This window comes from Cryptomeria japonica, chromosome 3 (genome assembly GCF_030272615.1).
Source record: "Cryptomeria japonica chromosome 3, Sugi_1.0, whole genome shotgun sequence".
Classification (NCBI taxonomy): domain Eukaryota; kingdom Viridiplantae; phylum Streptophyta; class Pinopsida; order Cupressales; family Cupressaceae; genus Cryptomeria; species Cryptomeria japonica.
The window spans coordinates 891,001,214-891,019,790 of record NC_081407.1 but is presented as its reverse complement, the minus strand read 5'-3'; the positions used below and the strand labels follow the sequence as shown (position 1 = coordinate 891,019,790).

The 18,577-nt window shown below is 36.3% G+C and overlaps 1 protein-coding gene across 2 annotated transcripts in view; it reads left to right on the top strand.

Annotated features, from left to right (window-relative positions):
- Positions 1-1,488: 1,488 nt before the first annotated feature.
- The window catches only part of LOC131059740 (PGR5-like protein 1B, chloroplastic), a 45,422-nt gene continuing 28,333 nt past the window's right edge, over positions 1,489-18,577 (top strand). The window contains exon 1 of one of the 2 annotated variants that reach the window (XM_057992773.2): positions 1,489-1,972. In XM_057992773.2, coding sequence (XP_057848756.2) covers positions 1,652-1,972 — 321 coding nt within the window. In that variant the 5' untranslated portion in view covers positions 1,489-1,651. The remainder of the gene's footprint in view (positions 1,973-18,577) is intronic. The other variant, XM_057992774.2, reaches the window with a different exon arrangement.

Below are 18,577 nucleotides of genomic sequence, written 5' to 3'. Positions count from 1 at the left end.
GATTTGAAAATTAATCTCATCGTGGTAGACGTGTCTTACTACTCAACAATCTTGCTAAAAAAACTCTTGTAATGCAAATATCCCATAAGAGGCCTAAATCATTCTTCACATTGCCTGATAAGTGGGGGTAAATGAATACAACAGATTCTGCTTTGTGGAATAATCTAGAGAAAATCAAAATCAAGTTATAGTTGTGTGAAGTAAATAATGAGGTGTATTAGGAAACTGGTGTTCCATGATACTTTTATGAAAAAAATGTTTTTGTGTGCAATATTGCAAAGTGGTTCTTAATCTTCATATCAAGGACCTATGATCATTTAAGGAAAATACTAATAGAAAGAGAGCTTCTAATTATATTGGAAACACCAAAAAAAATACTTATAACACCCTTTTAGTGAATGATATGTTGTGTGTTTTTGGGAAAAAACTCTTGTATTGATAAAAGGCCTTATAAATTTTCAGGAGTTTTTGTTTGAGAAACCTTTTGTGTATGCATTAGATTACCTAAGTAGTCAGACTAAATACAAAAAAGTAAGTCCAATGCCTCGCATTACATGGCATTCATGTCCTTTCTCTTTAGCTCTCCAATAAATCTCAACTTATCTTCTAAGAGTAATTCGGCTTCAATTTCTCCTACCTATACACCAATTACAAGAGCTCCTTTGCCACTTAAAAATGTTGTGATAGGATTTCCTAATCAAATAAACAATAAATAGTATGTCTCCTTAACATACTAACTTAAATGCATTTCCTAATCCTTGCACCCTCTTTTGGTGCAAGTGTTAGTTTTTATACAATAAAAATGTACTCTATATTATACAAATAATAGATACAAAAAAAAATGATGAAAGTATTAAAAAATCATCAAAATATTAAATATGATTAATTGTTAGATAGATAATACATAAAGTAGGTAAGTGTTTTTTAAATTATATAGTGTAACAATTTTTATTAAAAGTTGTATATTTAATTAGATAGATATGAATGCCATCACAAATATCATTCAAGGAGACAAGATAATGTTAAAGTCAACATATATTTTTATTATGAAGTATATAATATTATATTTGTCATTCAAGTAATTAATTAAACTCACAAAATTTATAGAAAAAATAAACAATAATTTCATTTTTAAATGTATTCCCAACATGAATCAATAAAATATTTTATAATTATTAAATTAGAAAAATAATTATAAACTATAAAAGTATTGCTCAAAATTATTAATTCTAAACAATGATTGGATGAGCTAATAAAAAAATTGAATTGAATCACGAACTTAACTTCACCTATTAAAATTAAAATCAGATTAAATCAAAATAAATTCAGTCTTTTACTTTGTCAATAATCTAAAACCTTTTAACAAAAATATTTAAAAACTATAAAATGCATTGTAAAACGGTTTTTCCAAGGATAGCCTCAAAAAGTCTCTCAAATTTACTGTCCCTCTTTAGGAAATTCATTTTTTAAAAGAGTCTCTGAGACCATCAGTCTCTCAGATTATAAATTCGGACATTAAAGGCCGCTTCTCATTCTCCAGTACAGATACAAAATTTGTGGTCTCTGCGGGGATGCCAAGTGGGCACAACACGTGGTTAACAAATATCTAAATGTGACGTGCCAACATTGCTATAAACCATCTCCCCCTCAAATGGGTAGGATCGTATTGCATATACTTGTGAATGGCAGGTTGTACCAGAGAAATTTGATGGATTCGCTTGCCTTTCATGCCTATTCTTTAGTTTTCTACACTAATACAAATAAAATAAGTCAAAATTTGAGAGCAACGGCCCTGGGAAATACCCAGAAATTTGTAAACAGAGCCAATAATAATATATTTCAAGCCAAGTCTAGTCTTGTTTGTTGTTGTTCTTCTTCTGCGAAATATGAAATTCACGAGGGCCCCTCCTGTATATTTGTTGGACCTCTCGAAACAGCAACAGAAGATATGCTTGAAGCTCTCTATCATCAGGTGAGCTAATCTCTTATATTTCTTTTCATTTTAATGGCGGGGGGGAGGGGAGGATACAAGGGCTAAATGCCCACATTAATCTCTTAATCTGAATTCCAGTATTCTCTTAATCCTTGATTCTTCATAAATCTATTTTGCTTCAATACAGTGTAGACATATTACATTATAATTTGAATGAGCAGAAGAATGACAAAACATTAATCGACTGACCAATAGCGTTGACTGATAAGAATGCCCAAGTATAAATTGATTTGGTGGGGTATTATCTTGCACGAATGCTTGAATATCGTTCAGCGTACCAGAATCCTCAAAGACTAATCGAATATATCAAATTGGTGGACCATTTCACTTGGAGGAATACCTCTTATAGCGTTTAACTAACAAGAATTCCCAAATATTAATGGAAAGGTATTAGCTTGCAAAATTTCTAAACGCTCAGATATTAATAGAGAAATTAAATAGCATGTAAGAGAAAAGCTTAGTCTAAATTAGACCAACAAATGAATTTGACCGCGTTTATGAACATTGTTCAAAAACTTACATATGGGGAGAAATCAAACTGAATGAAAATATATATTAATGTCACTGGAAATGCGTACTTCATCGCCATCTGACACCTACTCAAGCTTTAAGGATTGGAGTGATCTTCTTTCTTAAATTTAATCAAGAAACTAGGTTGCATCAAGCATTGGAAATGGACCCTTTAAAATTCTCGAAGCAGAGTAAAAACTGTAAACTTGGAATTTATAATATAATAATATAAAACAGTGGAATGCTAGCAAGGAACATCATAAAAAGGGAAGATACATTAGAAACTATTAAAGGAAGCAATATTACATTAGGATTTCAAAGTTTTTACATTCCCGTCTTGGAAACAGCATTGGGAATGTCATCTGTCTAACAGAAATAAATCTAGAGTTTCATTTTATCCAAGTTGAAGATTCTAATACCAGAAAATGTATCTAGTAGTCTTTTGGAAACAGTTTTCAGAAATCATAGGCAGGAATTGATATGTGGAATGAAATATTGTTGCTTCCTACTGGATCAAGAGCCATTGGGTGCAATTTATTTTGTACCTTACATTTAGCACTCAATTCTCTTGATTGCAATGCAGTTTTTTCTTTTCCCGTGGGGCATTTTCTTCCTTAAGCTGCTGTGCTTTCACCATTTATTATTTCTCTCCTCTGAGATTGAACATGATTTCTATTTCCCGTGTTTGTGCCTTTGTGCCAATAAGAGATCAAGTCTTCATCCTCTTATTCTAGAATTCCCACTATTTTCATATCCTCAAGTATGTTGATATTGCAAATTGGACATTTATATTTGCTCCAAATCATTATAACTCTTGTAACTACTGTTGTCAATTGGATATGCACCTTGGCTAAGTGTTCTACTCAGCTATCCGGTGAAACATGGAAACACTCTGGGGCATGTAGATTGCCTGCAGGTTAGAGTGAATCTCCAGTGAGGGCTGGTTCCCTTGATACTCCTATAAGTTACACACAATTATTCAATGAATAAGTTAATTCTTACACAACTCAAGTTTTGACATAGCTATGCATCAATGCTTCATAGTAAAGTTGTTTTCTCAGTTCTAGAACGAAAAATCAGGTGCTCTCACAACTAGAACCTGTTCAAACTAATGATATAAGCTACAACCTACGTAAGGTATGTTTGTCTCTGCATTAAGGTGCTGAAATAAATGAGTCATACTTAGAGGATTTGCATACAATCATAGAAAAATATATCAGCCACTTATGTTTGCACACAAGAAACAGATTAGATAAGGCAAAATGCTTGTTTTATTAATAAAGGGTGCTTATAACTACATACAAGTCTGAAACTGTGAGTTTAATACATAAATGCTATGAGAGAACATTGTTTCAGGTTATAATGCTTCATCAAAATTGCAAGAACTGAAAGAAAATCTGCCCCTCCTAATATGTTGTCTAAAACCTTCCTGGGCGTCCAACTGAGTTGTCCCTATTTTGTAGCCCATAAAGTGCTCCAAGATGGTGGTTAAATGAATAAATCTTGCTGCTTTGACCTTATCTATCAACCAAGGTTCCTTGAACAATTCCTAGATCCTCTCAGCTGCCTTAAACTGGGTCAAACTGCCTCCTAAATCCTCTTAATCTGTTGGACAAGTCACCAAACTGTTCTATATTCTTTCACTTTCCCACAACTGGTCATTAACTTTGCTAAATAGTTGCAACCTCTATCGCCAAAAATATAGGACATGTAACAGGAGTTTGAAATGGTCAAAACTCCCTAGAGAGCGTAGGAAAAGTTCTAGGACAGGTTTTGACACATGTTACCCATTTGATCTCCTTTATCCTCACATTCTCAACCACTGTGCAAACCTCTGCCATTCATCTTGTTGACTGTCCTTTTGCATACTCTGCTATTGTTTCATCATCATGGTAGACTGTCATGAGCTTGCCTCTTTGTTGATCTATGTGTTTGTCTTCACATTATGCCATAAGATTATGTATCTCTTGACTGTCATGCTCCTATCTTCTCATGTTAAATCTCTGAAACACCATCTGACTCATATACGTCTGCCTTTAAACACCGTTTTATGGTGGAAATGAATCATGCATTTGACAAGTAACAAAAACCCTTGAAGATTGTCCTTACTTATATTCTAGATCTTAACCTACTTGGCTTGCAACATGCCTATCCATATCCCATTATTTAACTCTGCCTTCTTGACATGCTCTTGCCTGAAACCTTCACATACATTCTGCCTCAGTAGTCTACAAACTAGTATCTTTCAAGGTTATCCCTTACCCTTATATAGGTGGCCAAGAAACTACAGGTAACTAGTTCATTTTGACATCCTTTATGACTGTCCTTAGACTTTTAAGACAACTATCTTATGGTACTATCTAGTATTGCATCTCTCTGTGAATGAGACTCTAATACAGCATTTGACACAATAACCATAAAGATACCAAGCACTATTGATGGTTGCAAAAATACAAGGGTAGCCCCTCATCACAGGCATCATCTAGGATATGTTAGCCACAACTTTGTAGTGAGGAGACTGCCCTTTGCAAATATGAGTAAGGATTATCATGAAAAGAACATATCCACTATCTATCACATGCAAACCTTCAATGTAAGTGGAGCCCTATTTGATTTCCTTTCACAACAACAACTGATTAGATAAACCAAGCATCATCCATCTAATCTAAGTGTCAACTTCATAAAAATTTTAACCACCATTATGGTGATGACTCCATGCCACCACTCATATGCTTACACTAGAAAGTGGTAAGCTCCCAAGGTTAGGTTCACTGGCAGATCCAATCCTAAACCTCGAGGGTTCATTCGTAATGACCTTGCTTATGTATCCCTTTTTAGGAACTAGAGGCTTCATAGTTATTACACCAATGATAGAGAGAAACCATCCTCTCCTCTTGTATGAGATCTCTACTCTTGCTTTTCATGACTGTCCATTAAGTATAAACTTTCAATGCAGTCCAATTACAATAGAATGATAACAAATTGCCAACAATAGTCATGAGTTAAATTGAAATTAGCAATTTCAATTCAGTCCAATTATAATTGTCTTTGGCTTAGACTTATATAGAAGGAACATATTAATATGGAGATGAGTCCATAGCCATTGATGCAATTCTTAGCTTCAAGATGAATCTTACTAAAGAGGAAGAGATAATCAAGTTTAAGAGCAATCCCAAACCTTAGAGTTATCCCCTAAACCTTCCCCTATGGACTTGGGTCACAAGGACATCCTTCGCCCAAGGATTATCTACATGCCCGCTTCCAAATGGGATCAAAGTCGCATGTAGTTCTCCTCACAATGTCTCTCTCAAAGAACATACACTTGGAATTCCTACAAAGAAAATCCCTATCTAATTAATAAATAAGGGCAATACTTCCTACCAAAGGGAAGCTAATTACTTTACCAAAACAATACATATTCTATCTTCTTTGCATACTAAGGTTCTATACACCTTAATGTTCTCTTACATATGAGAATAAGGGACAATTAGGTTTTGGCAATGAATGTTACCTAAGACATATCTCTCTAGGCATAGAGATCCAACTATACCTAGGCATGAGGTTGCTAGGCAATCTTCACTAAATTGAAGAATAGGACATTGATAAAGAGTGCATGTCCTTACAAAGTAGTAGTCAAAATATTGTCATCATGTAACATATTTGCAAAAGCCTTGACATGGGGTCCAAGTGAGGTAGCACCACAATATAGTTCTATAATATCGAGTATCATTATCAAATGGGAACTTCCTCCTAGATGGAACCTCGCATGCATCAACAAAGCTACATAAAATTCTCTTGAACCTCAAAAGACCAATGACATAATTATAGATGCTAAGTATGATCAGTGTTTGAGTCATACTTGAGACAAATGGGCAACACTATACCCTTCAGATCATTGTATTAAGATGTACATTTAATAACATGAATAATAATATTCTTAACCCTTTTATCTCATTTATCTTATGGTGCAATCCCATAGTTTTGTGTTATTCCAATTTATTGACCATCTAATATATGCACTTGCCACTTAGGACTAACTATGATCATAATGGTCAACAACAAGATATCAGGAGATGCTATACAAAACAATTGTAGATGGTTTCTCTCTTAACTCATTCTCAACAACACCATTGATTATATGATAGTATCCTCCTATTTAATCATGCAACAATCTGGTACAACTATAGTATCCTTCCCTTAGTTCACCCAGTAGTTCCAATATTAGGATTCTTATACTTAAGAGGTCTATAGTCATCATGTAGCCACATAAAGCCTATACTCCCAGATCCAAAGTGGATTACCAAAAGTATTAACTCGCAATATTAAAATATGCCCAATACAATGTGGTTATAATGCCACTAAAAGAGGTCATTTTCACTTACATTATCATGCAATTGCAAGCCAAGCTCTTACTAAGTAAACCTTGTTCCTAGTTCATAATATAAGGATATTATTTTGGCTATAGATCTAATCTAAAACATGATACCACCTTATCCATATAACCACTTAGGCAAGAATACACATTGCTGTCGAATTTTTTTTACAAGGTAGTTCAAATATTTAAAAGATGAAATAATTTAACCTTAAAGGGTTAATCCCAATAATACCTTTCTAAAAATTATAATCTTATTACTCTACTCTCTCTAATCCCCTTTCAGCTATAGGAAAGAATAATGCAAAACAAAATATTATTTTTGGGAAGTAATATTGTGGGATGAGTTTACTTAGCTATAAGAATGATATAGAAGATGTTTTTGACATAGGAATTGGAATCAACTCCTCTCGTGGTGGCTAGTAAACAAAAATCCACACTTCATAAATAAATTTTGTTGCTTTGTTGCCTTGTCTAAGCATAACCCATCTCACATTATTGTCATGCTGCGTCATCTCAAGAAATCGACCATTTTCCTCCAACCTATTCATCTTCCCCATCAATATCTCCTAATGTATTCTCAACATTAATTGATGGATTTAGGCTTTCCAATTCCATTGACGCACAAGATCGATTGACAGCAGTCCTTCATGCTATTTGGCAATTTCGTGAAAGTGTTTACCTCTTACCACTATTGCTAACAACATTATTATTATTGCAGTTGGGGATTGCAGTCTTCTAGAGGCAAAAGATTTGAATGGCCATGATGCAAAGCCCGTTGTAGCTATATGTTCTAATGAGCATAGCTAAGGCCTAGACAGTAATTCCTTAGTCCAACACCCTCGCTCACTTGAACTCATGTCACACCACATGTAATCTACTTAAATGGGCATCTATCACGAGTCACATTTCCTTGAAAGTTTCCAAGATCCTTTCAACAAACTCATTTTGTGAGTATCCTACACCCATCACATTCCACTAAACCATTTTTCTTTAGGCATTTCCTTCAAAAGCATCATTGAGAACACCAAGTTGTGCTTATCCTGCAATCATTGTATCCTATGAGGCCATGCTTCTGTGAGGGACTTCATCAAAAATAGCTTCATGCTTCTCTATGATTCCATATTTTACATACTTGTCTCTCCCTTGACCACCATGCATGTCATGAAATGTTGATATCCTATGTGCTTTTATGGATGTCCACACTTGTCAGTAAGCTCCCTTTAGGTGCAAGCTAGAAGGAAGGATGTCATAAAAGGTTGTTGACTTTGGATTTACACCTAAATGTCTTGCTTGTCAATTAATAATTGACACTCATGTCATCCTCCTATAGCTAGTATTACCCAAATTAATGGTTGCAAGGGGTTCCCATACCTTCATGTGGTGTTCATGCCTTATTTATGGCACAACACCCTTTACATCATGCTCACCATTCCATAAATTAATGTGTCGACTCCTATTCCATTGTTTTGGTAAAATATTGAATGAAATAATGAAATGATCGAATGATCATTTAAAGAATTACAAAACTATGTTTCCATTAAGAAACAAACGTTCAAAACAGAAACTAACTAAAATGTACATTATGTTACAATATTGACCATTAATAAAATAATTAAAGATATTATTCTAATATCCATATCATAGGGTGCTAGTCTCATAAATGGTTTGAGGCATCCCTAAGTCGAGTTGGTATCTCTCACAACCCTTATTTACTCTTTTCTTTTTCTTTTTTTCTTTTTTCCCCTCATGCACTATCCAACATGGATGTAGCTGGTGGGGGATGTGACAGTGTGGAAGCAAGATCATGAACTATGACAAAATGGAACACCTGATGCATAGCATTACATTCCTCATCCTAAGAAATATGCATGGGGCAACAATTGTGACAACTAGTTGGAATAGAATTACCAAACTTATTTGGTTGTGATTTTTGAGGAAGAAAGAAGAAAGGAAATTATAATTGACTTCCACAAATACCAAAGTTGGTCATGGGACTAAAAAATTATATTTCATTTTAAATGAAAAGTAATAGGGTAAAGGAACTTGTTGATGGGTATTGTGTGACTCTCCAACACAGAATAAAATACCAAGTATTCTATCCTCACTTAAACAAGGAAACTTTAAATGCTAAACAATGTGATCAAATAAGGTAACTCCAAGGTTTACAAATGTTAAATCTCGATGTTGCAATGAATAGACTCAGTAAAATCATGTGATTTTGCTATTTACATAAAGGGACTTGTTGAGACATGGACCAACTAGGACTCGAACCTAGGACCTTCCAATGCTGCTGGAGTGCTCTACCACTGAGCTACTGGCCCCTCTTGGACCAGTCCATCATTGGTCCGGGTGTGGCTTATTTCCAACACCAACACCCCCCCTTAAGCCACACCTCTCGTGTGCTTGGGGCTCCTAGCCTGGACCTGGCTCTGATACCATGTTGAGACATGGACCAGCTAGGACTCGAACATAGGACCTTCCAATGTGTTGTGACCATTTCACACATCGCCCCATTGCAAATGGGGACCCCTATTTTTTTGCTTTTAGGGTTTGTTTTCTAGGTCTTTTAGGGTTTTGTCGGTTAGCCTTTGCATTTTGAGTGTCGCCAAGGGGATCACCTGGATAGTAGGTTATGCTTGAGTGAGGTCAAGTTGGTAAGTGCTGAAGTCTGGAATGTCCTAATCCTGAAATTTGGCTAAGTCTGAAAGTCCTGATCCTAAAATTTGACTAAGTCTGGAAATTGAAAAACCTCCAAAAACTAGATTTTGCAATATAACTCCTGGAGGTTTGAAACCACTCTCAAACATCCTGAAAGTATATATGGAATATAACTTAAAGTATAATTCTTTCTTATACTTAAATGTTATATTCCATAAAATTATCCTGACAGAGAGTTCAAAAAATGAAAAGTCGCTCTTGACCCTCAGAGAGGGCCCACAATGAGATTTTGGTTTCCTTCATTTTGCAATGAAAAGAGACCAAGTTTTGATCATAAATGGAAAATAAATGACTTTCCCCACCCACCTGAGGAAGTTTTGGCTAGAAATGATGAAAGACCTTGTTGAAAAATGAAAAATCGCTCCTGACCCTCAGAGAGGGCCCACGGCGAGAAATCTTATAAGGGTCATTGCTAGCCTTATTTGGTCGATTTGAGAGGTCAAAAGCGTGGTGAAGGATAGAATGAGCATAATGAGGTATCTAGACTTCATCAAAGATGATAAATTGAAGAAGTTTTGCCCAGAAATGAAAAAATCGCTCCTGACCCTCACTGAAGGCCCACAGCGAAAAATCGCTCTGGACCCTCAGAGAGGGCCCACAACGAGAAACCTAAAATGGGAAATTTTCACCTAAGTTTGAGGAAAGCTAAGGTTAGGCATGGGTTTGAAACGATGTTTGAAAAGCCTTGAAGTGAAAAGAAATCGTTGAGAATCAATATTTTGAAGGCAATTACAAAAATCGCTCCGGACCCTCAGAGAGGGCCCATAGCGATTTTCCAGTTTTCTCTCCTTTGTTTGAAGAATTGAGATAAAAACTTGCTTGGATAGGAAGAGAACGTGATGTGTTATGCCTTGGAGGTGATTTGAAGATTAAAAGATAAAGGAATTTGCCTAAAACCAAAAAATCGCTTCGGACCCTCACTGAAGGCCCACAGCAAGATTTTCAAAAAATGCATGTTTTTTTTCAAAATGGTGCTAAGGCAAGGTTAGGACAAGGAGAAAGGACCTCCAAGAACATGATGAATATTATTTTGCCTTTGAACCTTGATGATTTTGGTCAGAAAATGAAAAATCGCTCCTGACCTTCAGTGAAGGCCCACAGCGAAAAATCGCTCCGGACCCTCAGAGAGGGCCCATAGCGATATTGTTGAAAATCCTCATTTTACCTTGCAACACCAAAGTGAATTTGGTTGGAGTGGATTAAGGAAGGACATTGCCAAATGATGAATAAAGTTTTAATGAAAAATGATGAAGAATCAAGCTCAAAATCAAAAAGTCGCTCCTGACCCTCAGAGAGGGCCCACAGCGAGAAACTTCAAAAACACACCTTTTCTCCAAAATTGGATAGAGCTAAGTTTGCAATTCCGTGAAAGGACCTAGTTGAAATATCTTGAAGAAGTTTTGGAGGTTGAAAAGTGCTAAACTTGAGCAAAAAATGAAAAATCGCTCCCGACCCTCAGTGAGGGTCCAGGGCGAAATTATTTGCAAACTTCATCAAGCCTTGTTTTAAAAATTGATATTCTCCAAATTGCATTAGATCGCCAAAATTGCTAAATTGGAGGCATTTGGAAAACTAAAATCAAATTCGCATTAAATCAAAGGCATTTTAATTTAATAAATTAATTTTTAGGCCTTGAAATAATCAAAAATCCACTTTGGAGGCATTAAAATTAATTTTCAAATTTTAAATGAAGGTGAGCGCTCAAATACATTTATTTGGTTTTACAAGCAAGTCGGCCTTCTTTTGAGGGGGATTTTATTTCATTTTCATTTCCCTTTTTGTCAAGTCGGCCTCAACAGGAATCAAGGTGAGCGCTCTATATATGGGTGATGCTTTGTTCAAGTTTAATCATTCATTCATCCTTTCCTAAGTGCGAAATTGGAGAGCTATTTGAGGAGCGAAATCTAGCTAGAGTGGAGCGAATTTCTACTAAGTGTTGAAGATCAAAGAGGGTGGAGTCTATTCTTTTTGAAGCTAGAGGAGGCGCAATTCATCTAAGGGAGAATTTTGATTTAAATTTTGCCTAGCAAAATCTATTTTTACATCATTTCTTAGAGTTTAATACTCAAGAGGAGGTATGGCAAAATCATCTTGACAACCTTGTTTAAGGTTTGATTTTTGGACATTTGTTTTGGAAAAATCTAAGTATTGCATGGTTAATTAGGAAATGATAATTCTAGATTTATCATGAAGTTTCCTAATTAATATCTTAAATCCTCCTTTTGAGTCTTGTTTTCTACCTTTTAATGATCAAGGACTAATTTTGAAATGTTGTGTAGGTGTCAAGATGGCGACTCCAAGGACAGGAGCATCTACAAGTCAGCAGGTTCTCATCAAAGAAGATCCGGTCTAGGACAAAGATGATCTCCTTCAGCTCAGTATCATCAAAGAAGATCAAGCAAGGATAAGGGCGACCTCCTCCAGTCTAGCATCGACAAGGACGGCCTTCCTCGGACAAACATCATTAGGAATAACCTTCTCCAATCCAGCATTCCAAGGCGAGGTACATCAATCATCCTGCACATCAAAGACAGAAGAAGTTAGAGCAAGGGTTCGTTGAAGAAGCAGATAGTTTCAGAAGAGTTAATTAAAGCTAGCTTCTCAGCAACATCAAATTGGCATCAACCAAATGTCAGATGAGGTGGCATCCCAGTCATCACTTCTCCAGTCAGTGTGGTCCACCTCAGCATGTCCAGACTCAATGTACCTAACTCATGGAAGGTGGCACAAACTTCGATGTACCTACCCCAGCTATCTATTGGTCGAATTTTCCAGAGAAGACATGTGTCCTTAAAATGTAATTTTATCATTGGTCAAGCATTAAATGTTATGTAATGGTTGTAACAAACCCTAATTAGGGTTTTCATTATTGAATCTTGGCCATTGATCTCAAATGGATCTGAGCCATCGAATTGTATTAGGGGCACTATATAAGCCCCAACTCTTTATTTTGTAAAGGCAGTTAGAAAGCAGATAGAAGGTAGGGAGTGAATAGTTAGAATAGTGAATTAGTCAGTTGATAGAATAGCAATTAGAGTAGAGTAGAGAGAGAAGGCAAAGATTGTTGCCAAGATGTTGTTGTAAAAGACTTGTAAAACTTCATTGAAGAAATGGTGAAATTTATGGGTTGATTCGACAGTTTGCATGGTCTCTATACTTCTCATATTTGATTTCATGTTATTAGATGAGTGGAAGAAATGTGCTTGATTGATGGTGGAATTCATATATCCATACTACTAGCAGTTTGTTGATTGCAGACTTGCCTTGTGTAGTCAACTGGAATCATTCAGCTTAAGCTTAACTTCAATTGTCGCTTCTTCATTGATATGCATCAGCCTGATGGTGTCTATGCCTGCAGTGATGATTTGAACATCATAAAGCTTTCCTTCGAAGATCGCACTAACCTTGTGGAGATGGTCCTGTGATGTCAAAACAAGACTTAGTTAGAATTTCATCAAAGATCATTCATTGCTCCTACATTCTTAGTATTAGGATTAGATCCTCTCCTCGCCCTCGTCTTTTTTCCTTTTTTCAAATCAAAGCTAGTAAAATCTTGTGTTCCAGCAATATTCAAAGCAAATCAGACGTTCAGTCATCAAGTGTAAGTCCCCTTGTGATTCCAGCAAAATCACATCATACCACAGAGAGCTTATCCACACGTAGAGATCCTACAACGAAGAACCTTGAAGTCACTCTGATTGATCCTTTTTGCAATATCTTCAGCATTCAGAGGCTTTACTCTAGAGAGGATATGGTACCCTTGGGTATTTTATTCTGTGTTCGATAGTGTACAAAATACACGTCAACACAATGCTGCTGGAGTGCTCTACCACTGAGCTACTAGCCCCTCTTGGACCAGTCCATCATCGGTCCGGGTGTGGCTTATTTCCAATACCAACAGGACTTACGCTTTTCACTTCTACAAAGCAATTAGAACTTGAACATTCGATATAACAATTTAGGAGGTGCTTTCTTCCCGAACTAACTTAAACTTTTACCAAACAAAGATCAAAAGGATAAGGGTTAGAGAATCTAATCTAACACCTATGAACAATGATGATAATGGATGGTGCTTTTGATAGACAGATTCCTTAAATCAAGCTTTGCTTTGCCATAATAACAACAACTTCACAAAACTGATGCAATCTCCAAAGGAAATTGAAAGATTTGCATATTGTAAACATCCGTCCAAATACCCAATGTTGGCGCAGTCCAAATGAACATCCACAATCAAACTAAGATCAAAATGAGGTTCAGAATAATCATACTTTGCAATTTGCAATCAACAAACTACAAATGGTATGAACCAAGGAATTCATCTCATATCTTCACATTTCTCCATTACAATCAATGAACTTTAACTAAAACTTGAGAAGTAGAAACCATGCAAAATGTTGAAACCCATATAAAGATCCACCATATCTTCAATGAAAATTTATGTATTAATTTCGACTTAGTCTCAGCAACAATTTCTAATCTCCTCTTACTACTACTACTACTATTCCTACCACTTCTAACTATTAACCTTTACAAATGGAAAGGCCAAGAGACTTTGAAAATGAAGGGCCCAGATTGATTTTAAATCAACAGCCAAGATAATTCAATAAAACCCTAAGTGGAGTTGGTTATAACTACCGCCTCATACATTTCATTTCAACCAATGAGAAAATGAGTTGAAATATTTCATTTGATGTCTTTCTACACGTCCATCTCTTCTTCTTTGGATGAATCAAGTTCGATAATCTAGACATGTTGACCTTGGATTACTTGATTGGTGGAGATGAGTATGCAACACCTCAGCTCTTACACGCCTTGTAATCTTTTTTCATCTTTGTTATGATTCCATTTCTATATTATCATAAAGAAGTCTCTGCATCTTCGCCTCTTGAGTTTCTAATTTTTATTAAACTATTTTGAAAATTCAAAATGCTTTCCTTGTTCATTTCTTTCGCCATCCTCCTCCTTGGATATCCTTGACCTTATCTTCCCTCGTGTTGTTATCCTTTCACCGTTCTCCATCATCTTCCTTGCAATCATACCTGAAAAGAGGAAACATACCTTGAATTACCATTATGAATGAAAATGATGCAAGAAAATTGTGATAGGAAGATGAAAGTTCAAAATTTTTGTATTCTAGATTCATTTTCATGAAAATTAATTTTCAAAGTAAAACTGTGAAAAAATATGTGCCTTATAATATCATCAAGAATGCTTCACAAAATGCTTCCCACAATTGGAAATGACATTTTCATCTTGGAATATTTTCTGGAAATGATCTTTTTCAAATCTGGATATACATGAATCTAATGCAGTTCCTTATCTTCTTTAATGGATCTAATTTGTAATGGTGGGGTCACCCAATTCTTGAGTGACAGGACCATTGCTTGATTTATCCTGCTCGGTAGATTTAGGAACCCACTGCTGTCTCATCTGTTTCCGAATGTTGTCAGCTTTAGCTTTCTTTTCATCTTCAACCTTCTTTGTGTTCATGCAGTTCTTGGCTATATGTCCGAGTTCAGTGCATGTAAAACATCTTATGGTTGTATCTTTCTTCCTTAGATGATGTCTTGTACAATTCAACCCAATGTGTCCATATTCTCCACAATAATGACATCTGCACCAGGTATTGTAATCCCAACCAAATATTGCTTTGACAATTTGTTCTGCTGGAGTGAATATCTTTGTTCTACATTCTGATGCCTTGTGACCTTGTTTCTTGCATTTGTGACATTTGCCTTCAAATTTTGGTTTTTCCTTGCATTCACTAGCCTTGTGACCATGCTGATTACAGTTGTAGCATTTGCCTTTGAATCTTGTCTTTCCATTGCTCCAACATTTGTTTGATGTGTGACCTGTCTTACCACAGTAATTGCATGTAGGTCTTTGATTTCTTTTGCTACCTTGCTCGGAAGATTCACCTTCTTCATTGTAACCAAGACCAGTTTTACCCTTTTGTTTGTGAAGATTTTGCTCATTTAATTGATCCAAGTCTGTTTGAGTTTTCATCATCCTTTCATTTGCTTGCTTTTGAATATCTAGCTCATTTTTCAAACTTTCATTCTGTTCTTTGAGAATTCTGATCTCTTCATTTGCATTGGAGAGTTGCTCGGTGAGATCTTCATGCTGTACAATTTCATTGTTTCTTCCTTCTATTTCATTTTGCATTTTATTCCTTTGTTCCAGGATTTCACAAAATCTTGCAGATTGAATTTCCTGTTCTCTTCTTAGCATCCTTACTTCTTTTTGCAGTAATCCATTCTTTTCTAGGAGTTCTTTGATTGCATTGTTTGCTTCATCTACTTCATTTGAACTACTTGTAGGAAAGAGATCTTCAATTTTTGTTTCAACATACTCATGATCATTTATTTCTTTTGCTAGTTCCTTTCTTCCTTTTAGGGATTGGGAAAGATGTTCTCTTGCTTCTTTGAGTTGAGCAATGGCCATTTCCAGATCTAGCTTTTCATTCTCAATAGCTTTGTCAAGTCTGAATATCTCCATTGTCTTGATCTTTTCTCAAGCTGTCAAACTTTTACTCTGAGAACCACAATGCTCTGATACCAATTGTTGAAAATATTCAGGACTAACCAAGTTACTGAGAGGGGAGGGGTGAATCAGTACCACTTAAAACTTTTAACTCATTTCTGTACTTGCATATATTAAACCATTCATTCATTTAATCTACTGTATGCATGAAAGTATAATCACATAACACATAACACAAAGATTTGGTGACCCAGAAACCTTCCAAATAGAAAGTAAAACTGGGGTGGGGATGGTACCCACAAAACTTTGGTACTGCAGTAAAAGTTGGCCGGTTAAGGCTTACAATGATCACTTCTGATGATCTGCCCTGTTAGAAGCAAATTTGGACTGCTAGGTCCACCTTGTTAGAGGATTTACAAACATACAATGAAGTATGCACTCGGTTAAGAGATTTACAAAAGACTGTTAAGTCTACCCGGTAAAAGGATTTACAAACTGATTCAACTGTTAGGATGAAACAGTAGATCTTGACTTACAACTTTATTGCTGATAAGATCCTTTGAGTATTGATCTCCTTCTGAGATAGATATGTCGATTCTGCTCCTTTATTGACTCTGCGAAAATGTTCTGGTCTGCTGCCTTAATGCAGTTTCTGCTCTGCTTTTTCTAATTTCGCATATTCATACATCTTACATACATTTTCACATTACGGATTACAGATGGTATAATACATCACATATATATACCGTCCATAATTACATTTACATTTCATAAAGTCGGCCTCATACAAATTAATAACATAAACTCATTCTTAAGTCGGCCTTACATAGGTGAACAAAATATTACTGAGTCGGTAGATACTCGGTTCCTCAAGCTGGCTCGGTGATCTTCTGATACACGGCGTCCACTACAGTACTCGGCATCGTCATGCTCTCGGTAAGAGTAGAAGCTCGGTCCATACTAGTCTCGAAGTGTAGCTTGGAACTCGGTAGCTGTGGTGACTCGGTAGATATAATGTCACTCGGTAACCACTAGTAACTCGGTAAGAACTGACTTCTCGGTTACTGCTGTTTGTCTCATATGCTCGGTAATAGTCTTACTGCTCGGTTTGAACTGTTTAATCGGTGAGCTTTACCGAATGCTCGGTATAGGCTGTGGACTGAGTGATGAGCTCGGTAAGCATTCAAAATCGAATAAGTGTTTTCACTAAGTGTTATTCACTAATGACAAATATATCATTATTCCAACAGCTGACTCATTGTAAATGAGTGCCTCACACATATATATAGGAGATGCACTTGTCATTTATGGAACATAATCAATCAAGTATTCGGCGAACTTCTTCACAGAGCAGAGCAAGAGACCATTCAGCAAACCACCTCATTCTGTAGCGAATTCATCAGCAGCAAATCCATCCTTGTCTAGCGAATTGATCCTAGAACAGTGAATTCATCCTAGAGCTGTGAATCCCTTCCTTGGGGCAGAGAACTCATTTCTTGGACTGCAAACAGTCAAGCCAATTCATTCCTCTGCAAGCGATTCCTGTCACAGCAGATTGAAGGATGTGCGAATCATATTGAAGGCTGATTGATGCCCTAGCAGTTCTGTTTCATGTTCATCTATGTATAGTCTGCTCATATAGCTTCAAGAGTTGAAGCATACATGTAAAGACATGGTTGTTCTTGTCTAATATGATTTGAGAATTCATTGCTGGGGTTTTCACCTTCAAGAGGAAGGTTTTCCTAGGATACTTTGGTGCTCTTTGTGTTGTTATGTTTATTTGCTTTCAATCTGATCTAAACTTTAACATGGTATTAGAGCGGGTGTTAGGAAAGATCCGATCAGATTGATAGATGGGCATACAACTGTTCCAGACATCATGGTGGTGTGTCAGATCGATGTATGAGCAAGGCAGAGCAGATGCACAGTGTTCAACTGCTGGTGTCAACAAGGTTCGAGGAGTTGAACCCTCTGCTCATCGAAGACAAAAGGTTCCATCATCAATGACTGTGGATTGTGCTTGGAATTGGAGCCAATGCTCTTGAATATGAGTCATTGGCTGATTGATTTGTGTGAAGCCCGTATTTGTGCAAGTGTTGTATCTTTTGGGCTTTAATTTGTTGCCTTCATGGGATCTCTCTATTGCTTGTAATTATATTGCCAATGATGAATTTGTGTGTCATTGGCTATCATTGTTTGATGGCCTAGCTATTATTGTTACATCTGCACATATAACACTAGAGGCTTATGCATCTGTTGAAGGAGCATATGACGATTTAGGAGCTGAACATGAGCCTTCTACCAAGCATTTTTTTTTTCAATCCTCGTGTATCAGTGAGATCATTGGCATGAGTTCCAGCACTCAGAAAGGGTTGGCATGTCCCGACTTGAAGGGCGATGTTCCTGGACTAAGTGTCTCAGTCTCTGTGGAAGAAAAAATAAGACAGTTTCAGGACTAACTCCATGGGTATCAACAACAAAGAGATAAGTATTTTTTA